We start from the raw sequence: 27,917 nt of genomic DNA, 5'->3' as shown, positions 1-27,917 counted from the left end.
ACTCTGTCGCCCAGACTGGCCTCAGCTTGAGCCTCTCAGATGCTGAGATTTCAGGCACACACCACCACACTTGGCTTCCAGACTGATTACTTTCTTTTCATTTTGAGACAGAGTCTCACTAAGTTGTTGGTCTGACCTGGACTTTATTGTGTGATCTGAACAAACCTTGGATGTAATTTTTTTCTTTTACTTTGTGTGTGTGTGTGTGTGTGTGTGTGTGTGTGTGTGTGTGTGTGTGTGTGCATGTGTGGATGTGTGGGTGTATGCACAAGTACATAGGTACCCGAGGAAGCCAGGAGAGGGTTTCAGATCCTTTGGAGCTGGAGTTACAGGTGGTTGTGAGCTGCCTGAGGTGGTGTGTTGTGAACAAAACTCGGGTCCTCTGGAAGAGCATAAAGTGTTCTTAACCATTGAGCCATCTCTTCTGCTCCCCCCCCCCCACTTTTTTCTTGTGTTTTAGAGACAAGGTTTCTCTATGTAGCCCCGGCTACCCTGGAACTCAGAGAGATATGCCTGCCTCTGCCTCTCAAGTGCTGGCATTAAAGGTGTGCGCCACCACAGCCAGGTTGGCCCTGGATGTTTTCAGCCCCCTTGCCTCCATTTTCTGAGTAGCAGAATTGTCTGCTTGTGACTCCTGGCCCAGGTTTCTTCCCAGACTCTAAATAGTCACTATTATATCTCAATGGACTTAAAAAAAAAGTACTCATATATGAGAGAGAACTGAGTTCCTGCCAGCTTCTCTCATCTGAGAAAATCTAGCTTTGTAGCCTAGGCTAGTCCTGAGGACTGGGAGTATAAACATGTGCCTGCATGTTTGGCCTGCCATCTATTTTTCTGTGTTTGACTTATTTCCCTTGCCCTGCATGGTTGCACAAACCTGCAGTCCCAGCCTCTCAGGAGGCTGGAGCAGAATATCACTTCACACCAGGAGTTAAAGTTGTCAGCCTGAAGTACAGAACAAGACACCATTTCAACCAGTCAACCAATGAAAGAGGTTGAGTGACTTATGTTACTTAACATGATGTCTTCAGGTGCCTTTTTGGCCAAAAATAACTGGCTATTCTTTTTTGTGGCCAAATAATATTCTATTGTAGGAGTTGTTCATTTAAAATGGCATTTTAGGGCCTAGGAAGATGCCTCAGTGGTCAAGAGTTACTCTTACAGAGGAGGGAGTTCTGTTCACAGCACCGGTGGTAGGTGACTCACAACTGCCCCAAATCCCAGTCCCAGCGGCATCCATTGCTTCTGGCCTCCGAAGACACCGCCCATGAGAGCACATACCCACACACAGACACATGCACACAATTAAACACTTAATATCCAAAAATTAAGAAAAATGATGTTGTACGTTATGTGAATCTTCACTTTAGTTGAAAAAAGAAAGCAGGAAAGGAAGAGGTGAGACAGCGAAGGGGGAAAACCAATCAGGAAAGTTCTTGCTTTGGGCTGCTGGAGTTCCGGAAAACCCTGCATAGAGTACATGTCTCGGTGTTATTTCACACACTCACACACACACACACACACACACACACACACACACACACACATATCGAGAGAGAGAGACAGAGAGAGACAGAGACAGAGACAGAGAGAGACAGAGACAGAGAGAGCTAGAGTGTTGATTTACCGAGACTGTAGGGCCATTGGTTGAGGGCTACTTTGTGTGCATGTGTGCATGGTGTATGTGTGTGTGTGTGTGTGTGTGTGTGTGTGTGTGTGTGTGTGTGTGTTGCTTCCCCGGACTCTGACTATCTGTGCTCAAGCAGAGAAAGTTCTATGATAGGAGGGTCCAGAGGGTGTCTTGGCACTGGGGACGTGGAGGGAAGGTAGACGACCTGTTGGGTATAGCATCTCCATCGAGTACTGCAAACATAAACAAACAGTTAAATAAATAGAAAAGAAAGAAAATAAGTGTGTGTGTGTGGGGAGTAGGGCTGGAGAGATGGATCAGCAGTTAAAAGCAATGGCTTCTCTTCCAGAGGACTCGAGTTTGAGGCCCCCAGCACCCATTTCAGGATGCCCATAGCTCCTTATAACTCCAAACCCTGTTCTAGCCTCCACAAGCACTCCACTCACAAGCGCAACTCCTTCACCCCTGATATACATATCATTAAAAATAAGCCCCTTTTAAAAGTTGTTTTTGTCTTTTAAAGAAAGATGTGTGTGCCGGCAAAGTGAAGGATCCTCCTGTGTGTGGCTGCGCTGATTGGTCCCCGCGTGTCTTCTAGGATGCTGCCCATCACGGACTATCTGTTGCATCTGCTGGGGCTGGAGAAGACAGCCTTTCGAGTGTATGCTGTGTCAGCTCTGCTGCTGTTCCTCCTCTTCTTCCTCTTCCGCCTGCTACTGCAGGTGTTCAAATTATGTTGGGACTTCCGCACCCTTTGTCGCAGGCTCAGCTGCTTCCCAGAGCCTCCAGGCCGCCACTGGCTGCTGGGCCACGTGAGCATGGTGAGTGCGCAGGGGCAGACCTGGTGGCGGGGTGGGTTTACGGTTAGACGCAGATTCACTGTGTGGAGTAGACCAGACCTCAGAGGGGGCAAGCCGTTTGCCCAGGGGCACACCGTTGGGAGGAGGCAGAGCTGACTATTAAGTCGAGTTCGTCCCCCGTGCTGGCCAGCTTTCCTAGTACTGGAAGCTGCATCAGTGGTCTTACTCAGAGCTGAATGTTACAATAAAGACCTGCCAGGCAAGGTGTACCCACTGGCACACTAGTGACATTACAGTGACGGGGGCAACCGATTGTCTTTTAAAGAAAATGATCCATGCCCCAAACAAACAAACAAACAACAACAACAATAATAATAGTTCTTTCTATAGTTCTATAGCTACCAATGTAGCAGGGAGGTACTGATGCCCATAAAATTTGGGGTCTGGCCGGGCGGTGGTGGCGCACGCCTTTAATCCCAGCACTCGGGAGGCAGAGCCAGGCGGATCTCTGTGAGTTCGAGGCCAGCCTGGGCTACCAAGTGAGTTCCAGGAAAGGCGCAAAGCTACACAGAGAAACCCTGTCTCGAAAAAACAAAACAAACAAACAAACAAAAAAAAAAAATTGGGGGTCTGGAGCCTAGAGTGGGAGCAAGGAGGGGGCTCCTGGAGATTGTGTTTCTCTAGCCTTCCCTAGATTAGGGTGATTCTACTCTTGCTCTTTTGCTTGTTTTGTTTTGAAACAAGGTCTCTATGTAGCCCTGGCTTCCTAGAACTTGCTATGTAGACCAGGCTGGCCTTGAACGCACAGAGATCTGCCTGCCTCTGCCTCCCGAGTGCTGGGATTAAAGACGCGCTCCACCATACCTAACTACTCTCATTATTGGATGCTATGATACTATACACTGAGATTCTAACTCTTTCCTCGCATTTGATTTTTTTTTTTCAAACGAAGTAGGCCACGCTGGCCTCAAACTCATAACCCTTCCGCCTCAGCTTCTTGAATGCTGGGATTACAGACATAGGTCAGCATGCCTGACTCATCTATTTTTGTTTTTAATTTTTACTTTGAGACAAGGTCTCACGCTACAGCTCAGCCTGGCTTGGAATTTGTATGTAGCTCAGGCTAGCCTCAAGCTCACAGCAAATCCTCTTGCCTCAGCCTCATGAGTATTGAGGTTACAGTTGTGAGCAACCATACCTGAGACAGTAAGAGTCTCCTTAGAAAGATGGGGCGCTAACCATGAATTGAGAGCCCCAGCTTAGGGATACACACACACACACACACACACACACACACACACACACACACACACACAAACACACACACCCACCCACCATTCAAGACATAAAGATTAGTTTGCATGGCGACACAAACCACGGGTCCCAGTTACTCAGGCTGATTGAGAAGGATCATCTGAACACAGAAGTTCATCTTGGGCAGCATAGGAAGACCTTGTCTTTGGTATCCTAAGGCTGGCCTTGAAATTGCCATCTTCTAGCTTTCCTGAGAAATTCTGGATTCCAATCATTCCAACCCTTTCCTGCTCATACACCACTTCCTGTTTCTGAAGCTGGCCTTTGTCAACTCTCTGATTCTTCATCCATTGTGTTCTCTATCAGAATATCTTTTTCTGCTACGAGAATTTTCACGCTAACCTCCAAGCGTGTATCGGCAGGAAGCCATCTCCGCTTTCGGGCTTCGTTTGTTTTTCCTGAGGAAAAGGGTCTCAGTATATAACCCAGGCTACTACAACTGTCTATCTTCCTTAGTGCTGGGATCGCAGGCGTTCACTACCAGGCCCAGCTCCTCTCTCTCTCTCTCTCTCTCTCTCTCTCTCTCTCTCTCTCTCTCTCTCTCTCTCTCTGCAGGGAACTCATATAGCACAATCTGGTCTCAAACCTATTATGTAGCTAAAGATGATATTGAATTTTTGATCCTCCTGCCCTCTACCTGTTGAGTGCTGAGATAGCAGACATTTGCCACTATAAATGGTTTAATTGTAATTTTTATTTATTTATTTTTTACTAACATTGTATTCTACTTTGCTTTTCTGTGGCTATGATAAAACACTCTGACTCAAAGCAACTTAGGGGAGGAAAGGATTTATTTGACTTACACTTCCAGGTCACAGTCTGTCGTTGGGGAGTCAGGGCAGTCGTAGAAAACCATGGGGGTGCACTGCTTACTGACTTGCTCCCCTTGGCTTGGGGAGCTTTCTTATACAACTCAGGATCACCTGCCCATGGGTGGTACTGACCACAGTGGGCTGGACCCTCCTACATCAGTTACCAGTAAAGACAATTCCCCACACACATAGTTACAGGCCAGTCAGATCTGGGCAATCCCTCGATTCTCCTCGGATGTCCAGGTGACAAAACTAAACAGGACATACAGCAAATATCTGATAAATGCCAGCTCTTACCGTTGCTGTGCCTGCTACTCTGTCTGTCTGTCTATCTGTCTGTCTATCTGTCTCTCTCTCTCTGTCTCTCTCTTCCTCCTTCCCCCCCTCTCTCCCTCTCTCCCCCTGCTATGCTATCTTTGGAATCCACCTTCTCACGAATCCTAGGCAAGAGTTCTACCCCTGAGCCAGGCCTCCAGCCCCATTGCTCTTAATTTATTTTTAGAGGAGGGGGAGACTCAGAGAAAGGCAGCAAGAGACCCGTGGTCTGCAGTGTTCTGCAGGAGAGAGGCAGTGGTGGGAGGGGGCGGGAGCAGATTAAGCTGAGTTGTCACATCTTCGTTGTCCCTTTCTGTCTGCCATAGTATCTTCCCAATGAGAAGGGCCTTCAGAATGAGAAGAAAGTGCTGGATACCATGCACCACATCGTCCTGGCATGGGTTGGACCTTTCCTGCCTCTCTTGGTGCTTGTCCATCCTGATTACATGAAGCCTGTGTTGGGTGCCTCAGGTAGGCGGGTTGGGCCTCAGGGGGATGAGTGAGTTTCCAATTCCCAGAACCTTCCTGGGATTTATACATATGAGGGTGCCCCAGAGGAAGGGTTACTTGAGTAAGGATTTGAGGGATGAGCAGAAGTTCACCAAAGAAGGCAATACAGGCTGTGAGAACAACATGGGCAAAGAATGTGACAGTGTGTAAGAGTCTCAGGAACTTTGCAAGGCTGTGCACCTGCTGGAAGTCACATCCAAGCAATCCATTCATCCAAATTGTTCATCCAGGTTTGGGTAAGTAAGTGTTGCTCAATCCTGGGCCATGGTATTGTCCTCATTAAGACTGTGACCTGCCCACCATGACCAAGCATTTCAGTCATCCAGTGGGCAGCTGGCTGGCAGGGAGGCAGATGTGGATCCTTCTATCTGCTGACCCTACTTATCTTCCAAGTGTGCTTGGTGAGTTCTCACTCATGCTCAGCACCCAGCTCCAAGGGCCCCCTCTTCCAGGAAGTTCTTCCCAAATCCTCCAGAGGTCTCTGTCTTCTAGACATCCTCAGTCCTAATCCTTTAGGGTGAGTGAGTCTGGCCAACTCTATTCCCCTTGAAGTGGATCCTCAGAATGACCTTGCCTGGAGCTAGTTGTCTTCATAGCTGCAAGGGGACTGGTTTGGTATTTAGGGACAGGGTCTCTCGATGTAGCTTAGGCTGGCTCACAGCAAAGATCCTCTCAGATGTGTGCCACCACTCTGCTCTCTTGTGCCTTAAAAACAGTTTATTATTACATTTTACTGTGTGTGTGCCTGTATGTGTGTGTGCATGCATAGATGCATAAAACTGTGGGAGTCCGTCAGTTCTCACCTCCCGAATAGGTCCTAAGGGTGGAGCTGAAGCCTTCACCCCGGCAGCACCCTCTGAACCACCTCCCATTTTTTCTTTTCTCTCTTCTACTGATTTTCCTCTTCTCTTTCTCTTTCCCTTCCTCTCCAATTCTTCTCTTCCTCCTCCTCCCATTGCCAGGTTCCTGGGCTGGTTTGAGTTCTCCAAACAGAGGGTCAGCTGTGCTCAGGCACTTGGCAAACAGGCCTGGTTCCCTCCACACTCTCTCTCCACCCTCTCCATGTGGAGGTGCAGGACGGAGAGCTGAGAGGGACTGAGTCCACCTGGAGGGAGGTGTGGGGTCCCAGGAGCGTCTCGCCCTCCTGCCCCTCCCTGCGGGCCTGCCCACCCGCCACTGTTGCCCAGGCTGGCCCCCCTCCCCCTCCCTGTGTTCTTTCCTGATTGAGGCAGAACTGGCCCAGAGTGCAGTGCATTGTTCTTGGGTGAACCATCACTGATGGTTTGGTGCGTTCACAAGGCTGTGCAACAACTCACTCTCTCTAGTTTCGAAGGTTTTCATCATTCCCTCAAGTAGCTTGCCCCTGTGGCGGTCTTGCCTCTGGCTCCTCCCTGCTGAACCTCCTGGCTCCCAGAACCTGGTTTCTGTCTAGATGGACTTGCTGCTTCCAGACCTTTTTGTGTCTGGTTTCTCTTAGTCGGCCTCCTGTCTTCCCGGTCCATCACACTATTGTACAGATTGGCCCTATGCTCTTTTTATGATTCATTGTATAGATGGATCCAACTTTGCTTATTCACCTACCTGCTGGCTGTTGTGAACAATGCTACAGTGAACATTCACGCACAGGGTTGTGCTCTCACAGACACCTCCCCTCCACCCCCCGCCTTTTGTCCCTTTATTCCTTCCTTTTTTAAAAAATTAAGATTTATTTTTATTTGTGTGTGTGTGTGTGTGTGTGTGTGTGTGTGTGTGTGTGTGTGTGTGTGTGTCAGAGGACAACGTGTGGGAATCAATTCTCCTTCTACCATGGAGGTCCCAGGGACAAAACTCAGGCTGCTTGGCCTGTGCAGCAGGTGCCTTTAAGCCACTGAGTCGTCTTGCTGGCCCCCCTCCACCCTTCTCTCCCTGATACTGGGCATGGAACTCAGGGCTTTGAGCACAGTAGGTAAATACTCTGCTACTGAGCCCTGTCTCTTAGTCCTGTACTTGACTTTTTAAAAAGGTTTTATTATTTTTATTTGTGTATGCGTGCTTTGTGTATGAGTACGGGGCTTGGAAGCAAGCACCCTTAACGGCTGAGTCATCTTTGGGGTCCAGAGTCTCTCATTCATTGCTCCTGGCCAGGGATCTTCACCTGTCCCCATCTCCCATCTCACTGTAGGGGTACTTCCCTGTGTGGTCTTAAACGGCTCCAGGAGATCCGAACCCAGGTCCTCACGCTTGTGAGGCAAGTGTTTTACCTAGTGAACCATACTCTCCAGCCTTATATTTTACTTTCTAGGGAATTCTCTTGCTGTTTTTCACAGTGACTGTGCATTAATTGTTCACTAACAGGCTTCCCAAGTATTCAATTTACAAGTGTTTGCTGCCAATAAGCCATAATTGTAATCAGAGTAACGAATCAGCCGACAGAGGAGCTTGTCAGTCCAGAGGTACAGATGTGGGAGGGTGCTAGGGGAATTCAGGTGCTTTGATTGGATGGAGTAGAGGGGATGTGCTTGGGGGAGTAGGAAATGAGACTGAGAGTTAAGAGGAAGCTGGACAAAGAAGCAGATGGGTTTGCACTTTATCCTGGGGTGCTAGGGCCAATGGCAGGTGTATGAGCCAGGCAGCGATGGGCCAAATCTGAGTACCGGTAAGATTCCTGACTAGTTTAGCCTGGATTCCACAGAGAGAGGTGACTGTCCTGCCATCTTGCTTTCAGTGCCACTTCCGCTCGGAAGCCTCTTCGGCCTTCTGGGAGCCCTTCCTCTGTGGCTTTCTTAGCACCTGGCACACTCTCGACCATTTTGATAATTGGCTGGTGTGGGCCTCTCCTTCCCTTTCCCACCCCGCCCAGGAGCTCCTGCAGGCAGGGAGTGGAGCTGAGCCATCCTTGGATCACTGGCATCACCTTGCATGGGTTGGGCACAGAACGGCAACAGAAGGGGTGACTGATGAAGGATGACTGTGCATGCGGTTTGCCAATGCAGGGAAGCGTGCGTTGGTGGCTGAGTCACGTTGGGTGTACAAACATCCTTGGGTGCCTGTTCACTCGAACCTTTCTATAGTTTGTAGTTTTTTTGGAGTGTGTGTGTGTTTATTTTATTTTTTTTAACTCTTTTGGTGCCTGCCACCCAGCTCCCAAATAAATACATGGAGACTTATTCTTACTTACGAACGCCTGACCTTAGCTTGGCTTGTTTCTAGCCAGCTTCTCTAACTGAAATTATCCCATTTCTCTTTAACTACATTTTGCTTCTGGGCTTTTTACCTTTCCTTATTCTATATATCTTTCTTTCCTTCTTACTCTGTGGCTGGTTGTGTGGCTGGGTGGCTGTGTGGCTGGGTGGCTGTGTGGCTGTGTGGCTGTGTGGCTGTGTGGCTGTGTGGCTGGGTGGCTGGGTGGCCGGGTGGGTGGCTGTGTGGCTGGGTGGCTGTGTGGGTGGCTGTGTGGCTGGGTGGCTGTGTGGCTGGCTGTGTGGCTGGGTGGCTGTGTGGCTGGCTGTGTGGCTGGGTGACTGTGTGGCTGGGTGGCTGTGTGGCTGGGTGGCTGTGTGGCTGTGTGGCTGGGTGGCTGTGTGGCTGGGTGGCTGGGTGGCTGGCTGGGTGGCTGGGTGGCTGTGTGGCTGTGTGGCTGGGTGGCTGTGTGGCTGGGTGGCTGTGTGGCCGGGTGGCTGGCTCCTGGTGCCCTCCTCTCCTCCTTTTCTTGCTCCTTGCTCTTCTCTCTCCTAAATTTCTCCTCCTATTTATTCTCTCTGTCTGATAGTCTGCCTATCCCTCTCCTGCCCAGCTATTAGCTGTTCAGCTCTTTATAAGACCCATCTGGGGTTTTAGGCAGGCAAAGTGACATAGCTTTATAGAGTTAAACAAATGCAACAGAAAAGAATGCAACACACCTTTGCATCATTAAACAAATATTCCACAACATAAACAAATGTAGCACATCTTAAACTAATATTCCACAACAATGGTGTACAAGGGGAATGGTATTCATTAATCCATCCATCTACCCATTCCTCCCTCCCTCTGGCCATCCATACATCTGTCTACATATTCATCCATTCATCTGTACATCCATTTACCCAATCACCCAACCATACATCCGTGCATGCATACATGCAATTTTCCACATATTCGTTTATTTACCCATCCAACCACCTTGCACCTATCCATCCACACATACGCTTTCATCCATCCATCCATCCATCCATCCATCCATCCATCCATCTATCCATCCATCCACTCACTTACCCACTCACCCATCTATCTGCCTACCCATCTTCCCATTTATCCACCAATCTATTTACACATCCAATTACCCGCCCAGTCATCCATTCATCCACTTACCCATACTACCTACCAACCCATTCATTCATCTGCCTACATATTCATCCACCCACCCACCCATCCATCCACCCACCCATCCTTCCATCCATTCACTAAATATCTACCCACCCAATCACTAAATTATCCATCTATCTACCATTCACCTACCACCCACTCATCTACCTATCCCTTTTCCCATTCATCCACCCATCTATCAATCCACTCACCAACCCCACCCACCTATCCATTCATCCAACTATCCATTTCTCCTTTCCGTCCTTCCTTTTCTTTATTCTTTTAAAATTAAAAACAAGTGTACATACATGTGTGTCTGTGTGTGTGCGTGTGTGTATATGCACACTTGTAGTTCAAGGAACAAGTCTTTAATGAACCTGAGACTTGACATTTGTCAGCTGGACTGGTGGTCTGTGAGCCTCGGAGATTCTGCTCTCACTCTCCAGCGCTGGGGCCACAGGTGCGTGCAGCCATGCCTAACTTGTTTTTTTATAATAGCGTTTTTGTTTATTGATTTTGTATGTGTGTTAGGGTAGGTGTGAGCCACAGCACGTGTGCAAAGGGGAGAGAACAACTTGCAAGAGTCTGTTCTCTCCTTCAACCATGGGGGTTCCGAGGAGCTCACTTGGGTCTTTAGGCTTGGTGACGAGCATCTTTACCCACTGAAGCAGCTCTCTGGGCCCTGACTTTTTTCCTGGGTTTTGGGGATCGACACTCAGTCCTTATGCTTGTACTACAAGTGCTCTTACTTTCAGAACCACTTTTCCAGCTCCTATTTTTCCTCTGATCCATCCACCCTTTGATCCATTCATTCATTCATTTACTGAATGGAAAAGGTTCTTTTTTCTTCTTTTGAGGCAGAGTCTCTGGTGTCTCAAGCTGGCTTTGAACTCACTGTGCAGCCCAAGGTGATCCTGAACTTCTGAACTTCCTGCCTCCTCCTGGGATTGCAAGCATGTGCCACCACGCCCAGCTCATTGCGTCAGCTTTGATTTCTCTGAGTTTCCTCAGTTAGCAGTCTTTGCAACATCATCTACAAAGATCTGGGATCCACACCTGATATTCTTAACCTCATAGTGCCAAATAGCACCCCCATCTCTGAAGGTCTTGGGGACCTGGTGTCCCACAGTGACATGGGGTTCCTTCCTAGATCTCATTGCAAAGCTTATGACTTGCCAGTTCACAAAAATAAACAGCAGTATAATACCAGGCCCGATGGTATTACTGATGGCCCGAAGCCATTGGTAGCAGGAAGTTCACCCTGGCATGCAGTTGCTGCAGGACACCCTCGAGTCTCTTCCCTTGAAGAACTGCTGGTGTACACCACCACCACCCCCCGCCCCCCGGCCCCATGACCTGCCTCGTTAGCGCAGGCTCACTCAAAGCTGCCAAGTTCTCTTCCCTGGAGCTTCTTGGTCATCACGGCAGATCCAGCCATGATGGATGGTTATCATGGTAGATGCAGGTTAAAAAAGGAGAATGGGACCTTCCAGATGCCCTAATTTGTGACTTGGCAATATCCAGCCTTTGGGGTGTGTGTGTGTGTGTGTGTGTGTGTGTGTGTCGGTCTGGCAGCATGTGTATATACATGTGCACACGTGGGAACCTGAGGACAACCCTAGCTATCATTCCTCAGGTGCCTCCCATCTTCTTTTTGAGACAGGATCTCTCACTAGCCTGGAGCTTGCCAAGGTTGGCTGGCCAGTGAGCCCCAGACATTCACTTCTCTTCACCCCCACATTGCTGGGATTGTAAGTGCAACTTAAAAAATTAAATTAAATTTTTGTCTGGTATATGGGGAGGGCAGAGGAGGCACTAAAGGGCCATAGCACACGTGAAGAGGTCAGAGAACAACCCAGAGGAGTTGGTTCTCTCCATCTTGTGGGACCCAAGATCAGAAGGAAGGTGTTCAGGATTGACTATAAACTCCTTTACTCACTGAGTCATCTCATTGGCCCACTCACCATCTTATCAGCCTTGTCATTTAAATGTGGGTTCTGGGGACCAAACTCAGGCTGTCTTGTTTGCAAGGCAAGTACTTCACTAGCTGGCTTTTGGTTTAATCAGAAAGAGCCTCACTATGTATCACAAGCTGACTTAAAACGTTGGCCTCAGCATCTGAACTTTGGGGAACACAGATATGCTCCCCAACAACAAGGGGCACCTGACATTGTTTAGGAGCAGAGAGGCTCTGTGCCGTTGGTCCTGTTTGATGGAGTGACAAGAGCTGGAGTATAGAGATGTCTGTTCTGGGCAACATCTGGACTAGGGCTGATCCCCAATGGCTTTGAAAATGAGCCCTGTCCAGGTGCCGGCGGGTGATGGGTGGGTGCAGTGGCAGAGGCTCTTGTCACTGTCAGCAGGCCAGCATGTCAGACAGACAGGAAGGTGAGGCTGGCTGTGGGATTACAGCTGTGATTCAGATGCTGGGCCAGAGCTGATAGCAGGGAGGGTTAGGGTGTGTCGTCCTTCCTATGGGAGCATGGCCTGGCGGTGAGTGATGCTGTGCTGTGAGATTGTTGAAGGATTGAGCGGAAGAGTCTGGATGCAGGGACTGAATGTGCCAGAGCCATCAGCGGGAGGCTGAGCATGGATTATTATTATTATTATTATTATTATTATTTTAATATAAGAAAGTCCAGCATTCAGGCCCAATGAGATGGCTCCTTGGGTAAAGGCAATTGTTGACAAGCCTGACAAACTGAATTTAATCTCTGAGACCCAGATGGAAGGGGAGTACTGACTCCTACAAGTTGTCCTTTGACCTCCATACAAGCGCCAGGGCACGAGTGTGCCTACACATGCCGCACATATATAAATAAATACATATTTTTTCTAAAGCTTGTGTTTCTTTTATATTTAGTTTTAGTGTGTGCACATGTGTGTGAATCTGCACTGCATTATGTATGTGGATGTCAGAGCACAAGTTGTGGGGGGAGTCAGTTTTCTCCTTCCTTCTGAGTCCCAGGGATTAAACTCAGGTCATCAGGCTTGGCAGGAAGCACCCTTATACACAGAGACATCTTGCAGGCCCAAGTTATTTATTTATTTATTTATTTTAGAAAAGCTATTAGTACACAGCAGCCCAGGTTGGTCTAGAACTCACTATGTATATAGCTAATGCTATCCTGAAATTTACAGTAATCTTCCTGATTTAGTATCTCAGCTGCTGGGATTACAAGCATAAAACACCATGCCCAACCCAAAAGCTCTTCTACAAGAGTAATGGGGAGCCATGGGAGGTGTTTGAGCAGGAGAGACTCAGTTCAGATCAGCATGTTGTAAGATTTCTCAAGTGAGAGATGTGAAGGTGGGGTGAGATGGGAGGCAGGAACCTAGAGAAGAGGCCCCGGAAAGTCCTAGGCGGAGGTCAGAACTCGGTCTGGAATGCCCATTGCCTCCTCTTTCTCCACAGCTGCCATTGCGCCCAAGGATGAGTTTTTCTATAGCTTCCTGAAGCCGTGGTTAGGTGAGTGCTGAAGAAAGGATGCTGGTCTTCATTTCATAAGAGTACAGGATACTCAGAGTAGTAAAAGTAAACCTGTTTGTTCTACAACTTCGCAAAGCTGGCTGTTAGCACAGAGAATAGGCAAAATGGCTGTCCACCCACTCAGTTTGATCCCAAACTGGTTTTTATATTTCTTTTTTAAAAGATTTATTTATTTTTAGTGCATTGGTGTTTTTCCTGCGTGCATGTCTGTATGAAGGTGTCAGATCCCCTGGAAGTGGAGTTACAGACAGTTGTGAGCTGCCTTGTGGGCGCTGGGGATTGAACCTAGGTCCTTTGGAAGAGCAGCCAGTGCTCTTAACTGCTGAGCCATCTCTCCAGCCCCTGGTTTTTATATTTCTAACATTTCTCTGCCCTTTGGATTTCTCATTAAGATCTTCAGTGAGTAGTGTCTAGCCCTGTCCCCTCCCCAGATTCCTATCCCATTAGTTCAGGACACAAAGCCTCATCTGATGTGTGTCTTGGGGCTGAAGATTCCCTCCATTTCCGACACATGGCCTTAGGCTTCCTGCAGCTTTCAATCTTAGGATGAACTGAGATCACGTGAAGCAGGCACCAGCTGGCAGATGGGGAAGAAGTGGGTGTGGGGTGGGGGTGTGTGTGGCTCCTGTTTATCTGTGATTCTCCAATGGCCTCTAAACACACCTCATACTGAACATGGAGCCAAAATGATTGCCTTTTACACGAAATCAGAGAAGGGTATGGGGTTTCTTGGAGCACTTCAGCGGGGAGCGGGGAGAGGAGAGGCCAGTAGCCCTTGGTTTTCTGGGTTCAGGGGATGGACTTTTGCTCAGCAAAGGGAACAAATGGAGCCGGCACCGCCGCCTGCTCACACCCGCCTTCCACTTTGACATCCTGAAGCCCTACATGAAGATCTTCAACCAGTGCACGGACATCATGCACGTGAGTCCCGAGGCTGAGTGGTGGGAGGAGGTTGGCCTCATCTGGGAAGGCCTCAGAGCGGAGGGGGGCAGCGTCCCTTGCTACGCCTGAACTGGATTGGCCGTGAGGATCCTGCCTGCTCCCGTCTGACCAGCTCGTGGTCTGTGGTCTTTATGCCTGGTTGCCTTGGGTCTCCCTTACAGGCTAAATGGCGGCGGCATCTGGCAGAGGGCTCGGTGGCTTCCTTTGACATGTTCGAGCACGTCAGCCTCCTGACCCTGGACAGCCTTCAGAAATGTGTGTTCAGTTACAACAGTGACTGCCAGGAGTGAGTGTGGCCCCTAGGGTAGGTGGGGGTGGGAGGAGAGAGGGACCCTCCCTGCTGTGATGCAAGCCCGGCTGTGCACCCACAGCCTTGTTTACTTCTTCCTGGGTGGCCCCCAAGATGACACCACCTCTCTGAGCCTCAGTTCTCTTATAAAAAGGATTAAACGAGATTTTGGCTGGGTGTGGTAGCTCACACCCATGTTCCATAATCCTAGCATTTGAGAGGTTGAGGCAAGAGGATCTTGAGTTTGAGTTTAGCCTGGACAGCTTAGAAAACCCCATAGAGCATCGTGGTGGTCGCTTTTAATCTCAGCACTCCGGAGTCAGAGGCAGGCAGAGCGCTTTGAGTCCAGGCCAGCTTGCATAGTGAGTTCTAGGATAGCCTGGGCTATAGCTTCAGAACTGGTATCAAAAGCAAGCAAGCAAGCAAAACCCCCATATAAATACATAATTAAGTAAGTAAAACGATGTCAGCCAGTGTCTTGGCACTTAGTAGATGTTCAGGAAACACTACTCTCCCTCATTCCTCCACAGAGAGGGTATAGCCCGGAAATGCTCACCTCCTTCTTTAGTTCCTCCCTCTCCTTCCTCTTTCCTCCTCTTGTCCTTCTTATCCTTTTTCTTCCCTCTTATTCCATCTTATCCCCTCTTCTTCCTTCTCTTCTTTTTCTGCATCTCCTTCCTGTATTGTTATTTTTTCATCCCCATCCTCCCTCCTTCTCCTTCCTCATCCTCACTTTCTTTTCCTCCTTTAAAAATATATATTAAGCTGGGCGGTGGGGGCGCACGCCTTTAATCCCAGCACTCGGGAGGCAGAGGCAGGCGGATCTCTGTGAGTTCGAGGCCAGCCTGGTCTCCAAAGCGAGATCCAGGAAAAGCGCAAAGCTACACAGAGAAACCCTGTCTTGAAAAACCAAATATATATATATATATATATATATATATATATATATATATATATATATATATATACATTAAAAGCTTGTCTGTCGTTAAATATTATGCCTACGTGTCTGTGCATAGGTATGTGCACATGAGTACAGGTGCCCCTAGAGCCTAGAGGTGTCAGATGCCCTAGAGCTGGAGTTACAGGCAAGCTGTGAACTGTCCAACATGGGTGCTGGGAGTCAACCTTGATTCCTCTGGGAGAGTAGTATGTGCTCTTAACTGCTGGGTCAGGCCTCCCTCCCATCCTACAGGCTTTCACTCTGTGCCCAGGGTGGCCTCTTGATCCTCTCTGATTCCATCTCCTTAGTGTTGGGATTGCAGGAGTGAGCCACTGCCACCCCACCCCAGTCCTTTGCTACACAGAGATGAGAATACCTGACTTTGAGAAATGCTCTAAGGATAAAATAATGTGGCAGCTTCCCTGGCATGTAAAAAGCGTCCAGTGAATATTTGTTGACTGAACTAATAAAATAACACTCACTAGAGTTCATTCACTCCCCAGATATTTGTTACGACTGGCTGTGCAGCTCTGAGGTGGAGGGCCTCATGTAGGAGGCCCTCGGCTCCATTTCTAGTCTTGTGCAATAAAATAAAATAAGCCAGGTACAGGGCTTAAGGGATGAACCAGTGGTTAAAAGCACATAGTGCTCTTGCAGAGGACCAGAATTTGGTTCTAAGCACATATGATGGGTAGTTAACAAACCACCTATAGCTCCAGTTCTGGGGGAATCTGGCACCTTCTTCTGGACTCCTAGGCAACCTGCATGCAGGTTGAACACACATACGTTCAGACCTTCCCCCCAAGACATAATTAAAACTGAAAACACGGGCTGAAGAGATGGCTCAGTGATTAAGAGCACTTGATGCTATTGTGTAGGGTCCAGGTTTGATTCCCTAACACCTATCTGGCAGTTCACCACCACCTCTGACTCCAGTTCCAGGGGATCTAGCACCCTCTTCTGACTTCTGAGGGTACCAGGGACACATATGTAGTGCACAGATGTGCAAGCAAAGCACTCATACACATAAAATAAAAATAAAAGAATAACAAAGCAAAACAAAGACCTTTAAATAAAATAAGTCATGTGTGGTGGTGCATGCCTGTAATCCAAGCACTTGATGGGCAAAAAGAGAGGGAAAATCAGAAGCTCGAGGTCAGTCTTTGCTACATAGTGAGTTTGACTCCATCCTGGGCAACAAGAGACCCTGTCTCAAAAACACAAAAAGGCTGGCCATACAGCTCATTTGGTAAAGTGCTGGCCTAGCATATGCAAAGCCTTGCAGTCCACCACCTCCAGACAGACAGACAGACACACAGATGGGAGAGGAAGTGGGGGAGAGATAGAGAGGGAGAGTAAGCGGAGGAGAGGGAGAGGGAGAGGGAGAGGGGGAGGGGGGAGAGAGAGAGAGAGGAGGGAGAGAGAGAGAGAGGGAGGGAGGGAGGGAGGGAGGGAGGGAGGGAGGGAGGGAGGGAGAGAATATGGATTAAACGAAAATGCAGGGGCTGGAGAGATGGCCCAGCTATTACGAGCACTTGCTGCTTTGGGGGGGGCTCATCATTCAGTTCCAAACACCCACGTGGCAGCTAACAATCATCTGTAACTCCGGCCCCAGTAGATCAGACTCCCTTTTGGTCCCTTCAGGCACTGCACACAGTTGGTGCACAGACATACACGCTGGCAAACACTCACAAACATAAAATAAAAACAATTTTAAAAAATAACAAAATACGGTTAATACAGGACCTCTGTCTGTCATCATGCAACAGAGGCTGGACCCCACGCATGCCTCTGGGCCGCGCGGGTGGCTGACTGCCCTTCTTTCTGCAGGAGAATGAGCGATTACATCTCTTCCATCATCGAACTGAGCGCTCTGGTGGTGAGACGCCAATACCGCCTGCATCACTACCTGGATTTCATCTATTACTTCACGGCCGACGGGCGGCGCTTCCGTCAGGCCTGCGACACCGTGCACAAGTTCACCACCGAAGTCATCCAGGAGCGGCGGCGGGCGCTGCGCCAGCAGGGTGCTGAGGCGTGGCTGAAGGCCAAGCAAGGCAAAACCTTGGACTTCATCGATGTCTTGCTGATGGCCAAGGTAAGGCTGGGTGGAAGCGGGCTTCTGACCCTAGAGCCCGGCATGGGAATTGCACCCACTGCTGAAAAAAGATGCTCAAACTCTTGGGGATTACAGGAAGGAGCAGGTGTAGGGGCACAATGTGGGTGGGTTCATTCAGATGTCACAACAGAGTACTTCGGTCTTTTTAATTTAAATGAGCCCCATTATAGTCTAGAGTGTGGTCTGTTCTGTGGAACATTCCTGTAAACTTAAGTAGGCTATGAGTCCGGCTCAGACAGCTGATGTTAATACATTGAGTGAGGCCTGTACTGGATACATGCACAGCTTTTTTCTTTTGAAACAAAAAAATTTTAATTATAGTCATTGACCAGGCAAGTGGTGCACGCCTTTAATATCACCACCCAGGAAGCAGAGCAGAGGCAGGCAGATTGCTGTGAGTTTGAAGCCAGTGGGGGTCTATAAAGCAAGATCAAGGACCACCAGGGCTACATACTGAGATTCCGTCTCAAAAAACAATGTGTGTGTGTGTGTGTGTGTGTGTGTGTGTGTGTGTGTGTGTGTGTGCGCGCGCGTGCGTGTGCGTGCATGCTAGGGAGCTTTTAGGGAGATCAGAAGACAACTTGTAGAGCTGGTTTTTTCCTTCAACCATGCGGGTCTGGTTCCAGGGTTCAAACTCGGGCCCATCACGCTTGGTGTCTAAGTGCCTTCACTTGCAGATCCATCTTTCCAGCTTAATCTATTCATCCTCACCCCCTTCCTCTTCCTCTCCCTCAGCAATTCCCAGGTTGGCCTCAAACTCACAGTCTATAATCCTCCTTCTCAGCCTCCTTTGTGGTGAGATCATAGGTATATGCCCTCATGCCCAGCTATTCTGTTACCTACAGGTGACTTAAAGTAGACAAGAAGATGATTATAGGTTCTGTGCAAACACTCTTAATTTTAACCATGCGTCTATGCATGGGTATGTGCGCACAAGTGCACATGCCCGTGGCAGTCAGAAGAGGGCATTGGGTAGCCTGGAGCTAGGGAAACTCCCTGACACAGGTGCTTGGAACTGAACTGGTCTCTTTAGAAGAGTAGCAAGTGCTTGTAACCACTGAACAAACTTCCAGTCAAAACACTCTTGTTTTTATTATCGTTGGCGCTCTGAGAATTGAACCCAGGGCATAAAGAATACTATGCAAGTGCCCTGTCATTCAGCTACGGCTCATCCTTCTATGGATTTGTGTGTATATGAGTGTGTGGGTGTGAGTGCCTATACATGCACATTTGGATTCAGCAGCCAGTGTAGGAAGTGTGGTATCTTCCTCTATTGCTTTCTGACTTAATGCCTTGAGTCACAGTCTCTCATGGGATTGGAATCTTGCCATTTCATCTAGTCTGGTTGTCCAGTCAGCAATAGAGATCTGCTTGTCTTTGTCCCCAATGCACACAAAGCTATGGCTTTTTATATATATATAAAATATGTGTTGGAGAGCTAAACTCAGGTCTTAGTGTTTGTGCAGCAAGTACTTTTACCCACTGAGCATCCCGCCAGCCTGCTGTTTTTACATTTATTTCACTCTTAAATATGTGTGCACGTGTATGTCTGAGTACAAGTGCCCTTAGGATCTAGAAGAGGGTCAGACTCCTTGGAGCTGGAGCTACAGGCAGTTGTGAGCTGCCTGATGTGGATGCTGAGTGCTGGACACCAAACCCAGATCTTCTACAAGAGCAGCAAGAGCTCTTAACTACTGAACTATTTCCCCAGTCATTCTTGTTTGTTGCCTTTTTTTCCCCTTTTGAGGCAGTGTCTACTTTAGCCAATACTAACCTCAAAGTCCTTGTATAGCTGAGGATGACTTTGAATTTCTGATCCTCCTGCCTCTGTCTCCCTAGTGCTGGTATCACAGGGGTGTGTGCCTAGCCTCTTGTGTGGAATTTTTGATACAGTTCTGGATTCCAGCCATGGCTCTGCCACTCAGAGGGTATATGATTGAGATCACCATTCCCGGCTCTTGCATCCTGGTGCTCATAAGACCTGATGACAGACTTGTTGGCTATCCTGCAGGACAAATGGCTGCCAGGAGCTACTCAGTAAATGCGGGTGTGCAGCATGAGACAGTCAACAGCGGTGTGCAGAGATGATGATGGCCCTTGTGTGGGTTAAGTCATCTTAGGTAACTTAGAACAGCTGGGTCTGGTGACACATAATCCCAGAACGTGGAAGCTTGAAGCAGGAGGATTGTAAGTTTGAGACTACTCTGGACTACATAACCTGTGAAGAAATGGAGAGGGTCAAAATGAAGAAAAAGGAGAGAGAAGAGGGGAAGGGCTGGCAAGGTGGCTAGGTGGGTAACGAGGCTTGTCAGCAAGTCTGATGACCTGAGTTCGATCCCCAGAACTCACATGATGGAAGGAGAGAATCGACTCCTGAAAATTGTTATCTGACCCCAGATAGCATCTCCCAGGAAAGACTTGAGAGGCAGGTTTGCCTAGGAAATGCACAGCCCTGACTCCATCTGCAACAACACACACACACACACACACACACACACACACACACCCCTAATCACTTAATGAAATTGTATCTGTTGGTTTATGTAAGCGGTGAAATTGCCTAATGCATTTCCCCTCCTCTTCTTTTTGCATTTATTTATTTATTTATTTATTTATTTATTTATTTATTTATTTATTCATTCATTCATTCATTCATTCATTTTGTGAGTCCATGAAGGTGTGTGAGCATGCATGTGCCACAGCATAAATGTGGAGGTCAGAGGGCAAATTATGGGAGTTGATTCTTTCGTGCCATGTAGGTTCTGGGAATTGAACTCAGACTGTCAGGATGGGCGGGAGATGGCTTTACATAATGATTCATCTTTCTGTTCCCTTCATTAGTTTTTTGAACTGTAACATAATTGTCAAGTGATGCTTGTATGAACTCCCTTTGACATTCTTTCCCCCTTTCATCTCTTTTATAGTACATTGCATCCTTCCCTCTGCTAGGAGTATTTATACCCAGTGTAGTTTAGGAGAGGGGTGGATGGGAAGCCAGGCACGGTGGTGCACACCTGTAACTCCAGCCCTTGGGAGACTGAGATGAGTCTGGGCTGCATATGGAGTCTCTGGGAGAGTGGGGTAAAAGGGATGAGCTGAGAATACGGCTCAGCAGGCAAAGACGCTTGCTGCAAAGACTGACGACCTGAGTTCAATCCCTGGGACCCACATGTTCAAAGAAGAGAAATGATCCTAGCAAGTTGTCCTGGTTCTCACATATGCAGCATAGCATATGCATGAATGCATGCATGCACGCACACACAGACGAAATAAATAAATGTGTGCATACACTAAATAAATAAAAGTAAAAAATAGAAGTGGGAAGAAAGGAAGAAAGAAAAGAAAAAGTCAAATGGGAAAATAGGTAGATTTGACTTTGGGGAACCTCTAGGATGTAGGAAGTGGGGTAAAGTGGGCTCAGCATCCTCCACCGCCATTGCAGGATGAAGAGGGAAAGGAATTGTCTGATGAGGACATCCGAGCTGAGGCAGACACGTTCATGTTTGAAGGTAAGGATGCTGAGTGAGGCCGAGAAGAAGTGCCGCTGTCCTCCTGGTGTGGGGAACACCTCAGGGAACACTAATCTGCCTGGAGGTAGTAGCTTCACTACACCTGTCTGCCCATAGGTCATGATACAACATCTAGTGGGCTGTCGTGGGCGCTGTTCAACCTGGCGAAGTATCCCGAGTACCAGGAGAAGTGCCGGGAAGAGATCCAAGAAGTCATGAAGGGCCGGGAGCTGGAAGAGCTGGACTGGTCAGTTGGGAGGGTCGGGAGGATTGAAGGGAGAAAACCGAAGTCAGGGTCTTGAGTGTGAGTCTCTGCGCTACCAGATTCTGATTATGTGGCCTTAGACAAGTCCCTTAAGCTTTCGGAATTCCAGTTCTTGAGACTGGTTGAGATGCCTACCCCTTCTTCAGCAGTTCTCAGAACCACTCCATCAGGACCTGTTGTGGTCCCACCACATGACAAACATCCCTCAAATCCAGTGGCTTGTGGCAAGCATTTAGTTATCGCTTTTACCCACACATGGATTTTTTTTTTGTGTGTGTGTGTGTGACCACTGGGCTCAGTTGTGTGGAGTGGGGCTGCTTCCAAATCGTTGGCTGGGTTCAGGTCTCTTCCAGGTATCTCCTAACTCTCCTAGGATCTGGGGTTACTCTGGGACATGTTCTTCTCAATGCAGATTCCAGAAGAGTAAAAAAAAGTTCTGTGTGCACTGGCACACTATGGAGGAGGGAGTCATCAACAAGTGGGCAGGAAGGGCCCCCTGGCTGGAGAGTAATGCCTGCAGACACATCGCCCTCTGGGATACAATGTTTCAATTGGGAGGAAATGGCATGCCAGGGTGATCATGATGCAGAGACAAAGTGCAGAACAGAGAACAGGAAGACAGTCTTGAGATATGAGCTGACTCTGAGTGATACAGAGAGCACAGCCCTGTAGCCAGGCATGGTGGCACACCTGCCATTCCGACTTTCAAAGGCTGAAGCAGGAAGCGTTCAAGGTCAGCCTTGTCTACATATTGTGTTTGAGGCCAGCCTGGGCTATATGAATCACTGTTTCCATAAAAGGATCTCTGAGGGAGATGCCTCAGTTGGCAAAATGTTGCCTTTCAAACATGAAAGAAAATTCATGTTACAAAATAAAAGCTAGCATCTTGGTCAGTGTTCTATTGCTATAAAGAGACGCCATGACCACAGCAACTCTTATAAAAGAAAGCATTTAACTGGGGCTTGCTTACAGTTTCAGACGTTTAGTCCATTTTCATCACTGCAGGAAGCGTGATGGCATGCAGGCAGACATGGTGCTGGAGAAGTAGCTTAGAGCTCTACACCTGGATCTACAGCCATCAGGAAGAGAGAGATACTGGGCCTGGCTTGGCCCTTGAAACCTCAAAGCCCACTCTCAGTGACATACTTCCACCAACAAGGCTACACCTCCTCATCCTTTCACATAATGCCACTCCCTGATGATGAAACATTCAAATACATGCTCCTGTGGGGGCCATTCTTATTCATAACCAGCTGGATATGGTGGCAAACTCTTATAATCCCAATTCTGGGGAGGCAGAGACAGGCAGGTTTCTGGGTTCACCGGGCAGCCAGTCTAGCCTAATCAGGGAATTCTGGGCCTGTGAGAGACCCCGTCAAAAAAAAAAAAAAAAAGTAGATGGTGCATGGTGCCTGAGGAGTGACATTGGAGCATTGGAGGTTCTGACCTCCACACATATGCATACATATGTGGATAAACGCCCCAATGCATGCACCCCATCACACATCAACAAATACACACACACACACACACACACACACACACACACACACACACACACACACACACACAGTGAGTGTGGTGACCTACACCCTTAATCACAGCACTGGGGAGGCTGAGGCAGGAGGACTGAAAGTTTAAGGTCAGTCCAGGCTACATAGTGAGTTTCATGCTGGCCTGTATCAGGGAGAGGAGGGAAATCACTTCTTCTGAACTAAGTATGGCTTTCAGTTAATCCCTTCCCCTAGTTAAGTAGCACAGTGAGAAGTTCCTTTCACTTCTCTCTCAGCCTTCTGTGAGTTTCCCGGAGATTCTCAGCCGAGTGCTACAGTACCCTAAACATCTTGCTGCTTTGCCTTTGTAACAAACGGAGATGCTAGAGGGTCTGGCCAGGGACTGGCGGGAGATGTTGCCAGCACAATCTAACTGCTCCTCTGTTTTCTTCAGAATGTTTATATCTGTGGATAGCTTTATGACAAGGATGTTCTTTGGCACTTCATGATGGCAACATAAAGCTTCTCTGGGGGCTGGAGATATGGCACAGTGGTTAAGAATGCTTGCTACTCTTTCAGGGGTGCTGAATTCCAACCCCAGCACCCACACTGGGCAGCTCACCATTACTTGTAATTCCAGGTCTAGGCGATCTGATGCCCTCCCCTCTTTTGGCCTCCACAGGCACCTGCAAACATGTGACAGATATACCCAAAACCAACCTGTTAGAGTTAGGTGTGATGGTGCACAACTGTAATCCCAGTATCCTGGAGGCTGAGGCAGGAGGATTGCAGTAAGATTGAGACTAGTCTAGGCTACATAGCAAAACCTTGTCTCAAAACAACACACACACACACACACATTTAAAAAATGAACTAATAGTTATAACTAGTCCATTTTGGGTTTCTGAGTAAAATAAGCTATTCTGAAATCAGCAATAAAACAGAAAATACAACAAATGAAACGTGGAAAGGATGCATACAAGCTAGTAACTTGCTGCAGCTCTGAGGCTCCTAGCTGCCCTGGTCCCTCCCATGATGACACAACAATTCACCAATGATAGGTGAGTGCTGGGCCCAGCAGCAGCCTCAGCAGCAGCCCCAGCAGCAGCCCCAGCAGCAGCCCCAGCAGCAGCCTCAGCAGCAGCCCCAGCAGCAGCCCCAGCAGCAGCCCCAGCAGCAGCCCCATTGCTTGCTGTCTTCATTTGTCACGACTGTGATTGATTGATGGTCAGTTAGTTTTGTCTGAACCTAGGACCTCACGTGTACCAACCCATTGGACCACCACTGAACTACATTCCCAGTCATCTTTTGCTTGTTTCTATTACATTTATTTATTTATTTATCTATTATGTGTGTGTGTGCATGCATGTGTGCACCACTGCATGCATGTGTGTACTACTGCATGAATGTGGAGGTTAGAGGACAACCTGCAGGAGGAGTTGCTTCTCTCTTTCTTCAGGGATTGAGCCCAGATAGCCAGGCTTGGAAGCAAGCTCCTCAACTCCCTGAGCCATCTCACTGCCTTCTTCTGGTTTTTTGTTTGTTTGTTTGTTTTTTGTTGTTGTAGTTTTGTTTTAGCACTGGGCCTCACACAGTTGCTTACGTTGACTTTGAACTCACTCTCTAGCACAGCCTCCCGGGAAACTGGAATATAGGCCTGGCTAGTGGTCAGATATTCTGCATCCTAAGTTTGTTATGGGCTTGAGGTCACAGCCCATGCTCGCAACAAACCAGGTTCAGTAGCCCATTCTCCATTCATTACTCAGCTGAAACAGCCAAATTACTAATGGAAAACAGGAAAGGGAGATCTGTTCAATGTGGCCACATCGGGAAGGGGCAGACGACAAAGAGCAACAGTGACTCTTTCCAAAGTCCATCTTTGGGGTCCTGGAATGAGGCTAAGGTTTAAGTAGAGACCCAAGTTATGTGTGTGTAAGCAGCCCTGTCAAGGTGTGGTCCCACCCCGATCGGCTGATCATCATATGCTCTGTAAAGTGGTCCAACCATAAGTCTCTTTCTGGGAGAGTTTCCCTTCTGGGTGGCCTAGCCTTTATGTTTTCCCTTCCTGGCATTAGATTCCTGGGGGAATTCCAGTTTCTAGGACTCCATGGCTTCAGCAGTCAGATGGTCAGAATGAGTGGCGCAGTCTTTTTAGAACAGCTTCATTCCTTCCTGGTCAGCCACACTCAGGACACCGGCCTGGGACATCTGTACATTGTAGATTCCGTGGGGCCATTCTGGATCTTTTGAACTGGTCTTACAAAACTATTCCCGTGTGTGCATGAGTCACAATGCCTTTCTTTTCAGGGATGACCTGACTCAGCTGCCCTTCACCACTATGTGTATCAAGGAGAGCCTCCGACAGTTCCCACCTGTGACGCTCATCTCTCGCCGATGCACCGAGGACATCAAGCTGCCAGATGGGCGCATCATTCCCAAAGGTGCCTGCTCCGTGCCCTCCACTGCTGCGGCGTGGTTTACAGGGGTCGGGCCAGGCCTACTGTGGGTGCAGGATCCCTGTGAGGGGGAAGATCCCTGTGTATCTGTTGCTAGTGATGAGGGCATCTTCCTTTCATTTCCTGTCAGTGTGACAATATAACCCGACAAAAGCAATTTTAGGGGTCAAGTGTTTATTTGGCTATAGTCTGTCATGGTAGATGGGTCAGGGTGGTAGGGACCTGAAACAGCTAGTTGTATTGCAGCCACAGACAAGAGCACAGAGCAATGAATGACTCTGTGCATGCCAGTGTTCAATTCTCTCCTTTTTATTCTGTCCAGGTCCTAGCCCATGAAATAGTGCCACTCACATTCAGTGTGTCTTCCCACCTTAAGTAATCCAATTAAAAAAATCTTTTATGGGGGCTGGAGAGACGGCTCAGTACTTTAAGAGCACTGGCTCCCAGAACCCATATGGTGGCTCACACTATCTGTAACTCCAGTTCTAGGGAATCTAATACCCTGTTCTTAACTCTACATGCACCAGGCTTGCATGTGGTATGAATACATACATGCAGGTAAAATACTCATGTACACAATAAATAAATAAACCTAAAAAAAAAAAGCACTTGCTATTCTTGTAGATAACTGAGTTTAGTTCCAAGCACCTGGTTGGGCAGTTCACAACTACCTGTAACTTCAGAACCAGAGGATCTGACACTCACTTATGGCCTCTGTGGGCACCCACACACATAAATCATGTATGCACACACACACAGAGTACATATAAAATAAAAATAAATATTGAAAAAGAAAATTTCTTACTGGCATGCGTACAGACCAATCTAATTAGGCAATCCCTCATTGAGACTCCTTTTCCAAGTGATCAACTTGACTGTATCAAGTTGATATAGCTAATCATCATGGAGGGAAACCTAGGTGTGTGTGAAGGAGGCAGATGTGTCTGTATCCATAGTGGAAAGGAAGGGGTGGGTGAGGCAGGGCTGGATCTGCGGGTACTGATGGTAGAGGGTCAGTTTCTTTAAAACAAGTTATTATTGTCAGTATTATTATTATTACTATTACTATCCCCTTATTATTATTACTATCCCCCCCATATGTGTGTGTGTGTTTCCAAAGACTCCCTTGGGTCCCACTGATTCCAAATGTCCCTACAGGTATTATCTGCTTGCTCAGCATCTATGGGACACACTACAACCCTTTAGTGTGGCCTGACTCTAAGGTAAGCTCCTGCCTTTGCCTTCCTATGGCTCTGGCTCCTTCTCAGGGCTGCTTGCAGGGACTGGCCCTTCTGCTCCACTGTTCCATCAAGTCCTTGTTAACTCAGGAAGTCAACAAATAGTCACTGAGCCTCTGCTCAGCATTGGTAACCTACAATGACACTGCCTTTGCTCTCATGGACCTGGAAGTCAAACTCAGGGCAACAGGCCAATAGAGAAAATCATTTTGGGAATTGCTAAATGCTTTAAGGAAGTGAAAACATATAGGGTGGGGGCATTCAGTTCAGGGGATCAGGAGAGGCCTTGAAGACAAGATGATGTTTGAGCTGAGACCTAATGAGTATGAAGAACAGGGAGAGGCCTGTTCCAGGCTTAGGAAACATCAAGTGCAAAGGACTTGAGGTAGAAAAAAGCCCGGGTGCCGGGAAGGAGACAGGCATGGCTAAGCTGTAGTGTGTGAGATAGACTGGACCAGATTGCCCCGAGGTGTTCCAGCTGCAGGAGCCTTTAGAGACTGAGGTGCAGGCTAGGGTGTATGGTTGGGCCAGAACCCGGACTCACCCAGGCAATTCCTATCTAGGTGTACAATCCTTACCGCTTTGATCCAGACACCCCACAGCAGCGCTCCCCGCTGGCCTACGTACCTTTCTCAGCAGGTCCCAGGTAAGGCCTCTACTAAGCCCAGACATCATCACAAGTGGGAGGGACTTGGCCAGTGTCAGGTCAGGGATGTGCCCCCAAGGAAGCAGAGACCAAGTCTCACCCACAGGTAATTTCTGGCAACCCAAGTCCCCTTTGTTCCCTTGACGGAACCAAGGGTTCAGCATCAGATCGCAATTCCGTCCTTGTTAAGAGGGTACCCCTCCTGTATGTTAGACCCCCGGGTTCTGGGCTCACACACTTCTAACAGCTCTGTGATGTGGTCTTCGTTCGGTTCTATGGAAGCGGGAACTGAGGCTCAGACAAGGGCGGTCATCCATCAGGATGCCCTGATAGTAGCAGGCTGTGCTAGGATTTGAACGTTTGACTCCAGGGTCATGTCCAGAGACCTGTCCTAAGGATCCTTGCCTCTCATTTGAACCCTTCCTGCAGGAACTGCATTGGGCAGAGCTTTGCCATGGCAGAGATGCGAGTGGTCGTGGCGCTGACACTGCTGCGCTTCCGCCTGAGCGTGGACCGAACGCGCAAGGTGCGGCGGAAGCCGGAGCTCATTCTGCGCACGGAGAACGGCATCTGGCTCAACGTGGAGCCTCTGACCCCGCGGGCCTGAACGCGCCAGGCCCTGAGGATCCCCGGGTTCAGGCTCCGCCCACTCGGGCCTAGACCACGCCTCCAAGGGCCTGGGTCCGCCTCCAAGATCCTGAAGGAGTAGACCATGCTCCTCCAAAGTACAAGAGGATAAAGCTTTGTGGAGGAGCATCTTGTTGGTGGCGACCACGCCCCTCAGGACAAGGCCCAGCCCCTTGGGATCTGATTCCACCCCTTG

At 48.4% G+C, this 27,917-nt stretch overlaps 1 protein-coding gene across 1 annotated transcript; it reads left to right on the top strand.

Moving 5' to 3' along the window:
* The first annotated feature begins 2,229 nt into the window (after nt 1-2,229).
* On the top strand, nt 2,230-27,701 carry LOC128115211 (ultra-long-chain fatty acid omega-hydroxylase). Its single transcript, XM_052745685.1, has 12 exons — nt 2,230-2,451; nt 5,198-5,342; nt 13,120-13,173; nt 13,988-14,115; nt 14,298-14,422; nt 17,199-17,466; nt 20,930-20,996; nt 21,114-21,243; nt 25,062-25,195; nt 26,369-26,433; nt 27,012-27,094; nt 27,524-27,701. Exons 1-12 carry the CDS (start codon nt 2,230-2,232, stop codon nt 27,699-27,701), a joined length of 1,599 nt encoding a protein of 532 aa, XP_052601645.1.
* Nucleotides 27,702-27,917: the final 216 nt, after the last annotated feature.

The sequence above is a fragment of the Peromyscus californicus genome, unplaced genomic scaffold (genome assembly GCF_007827085.1).
Source record: "Peromyscus californicus insignis strain IS unplaced genomic scaffold, ASM782708v3 Scaffold_1__1_contigs__length_55948999, whole genome shotgun sequence".
NCBI lineage: Eukaryota > Metazoa > Chordata > Mammalia > Rodentia > Cricetidae > Peromyscus > Peromyscus californicus.
This window is presented reverse-complemented; position numbering and strand designations above follow the sequence as displayed.

Coding starts and splice junctions, on each gene's coding strand:
- LOC128115211 (XM_052745685.1), top strand. CDS start 2,230: ATGCTGCCCATCACGGACTATCTGTTGCATCTGCTGGGGCTGGAGAAG. Junction 20,997..21,113: donor AGACACGTTCATGTTTGAAG/GTAAGGATGCTG, acceptor GTCTGCCCATAG/GTCATGATACAACATCTAGT. Junction 27,095..27,523: donor CCTTTCTCAGCAGGTCCCAG/GTAAGGCCTCTA, acceptor CCCTTCCTGCAG/GAACTGCATTGGGCAGAGCT.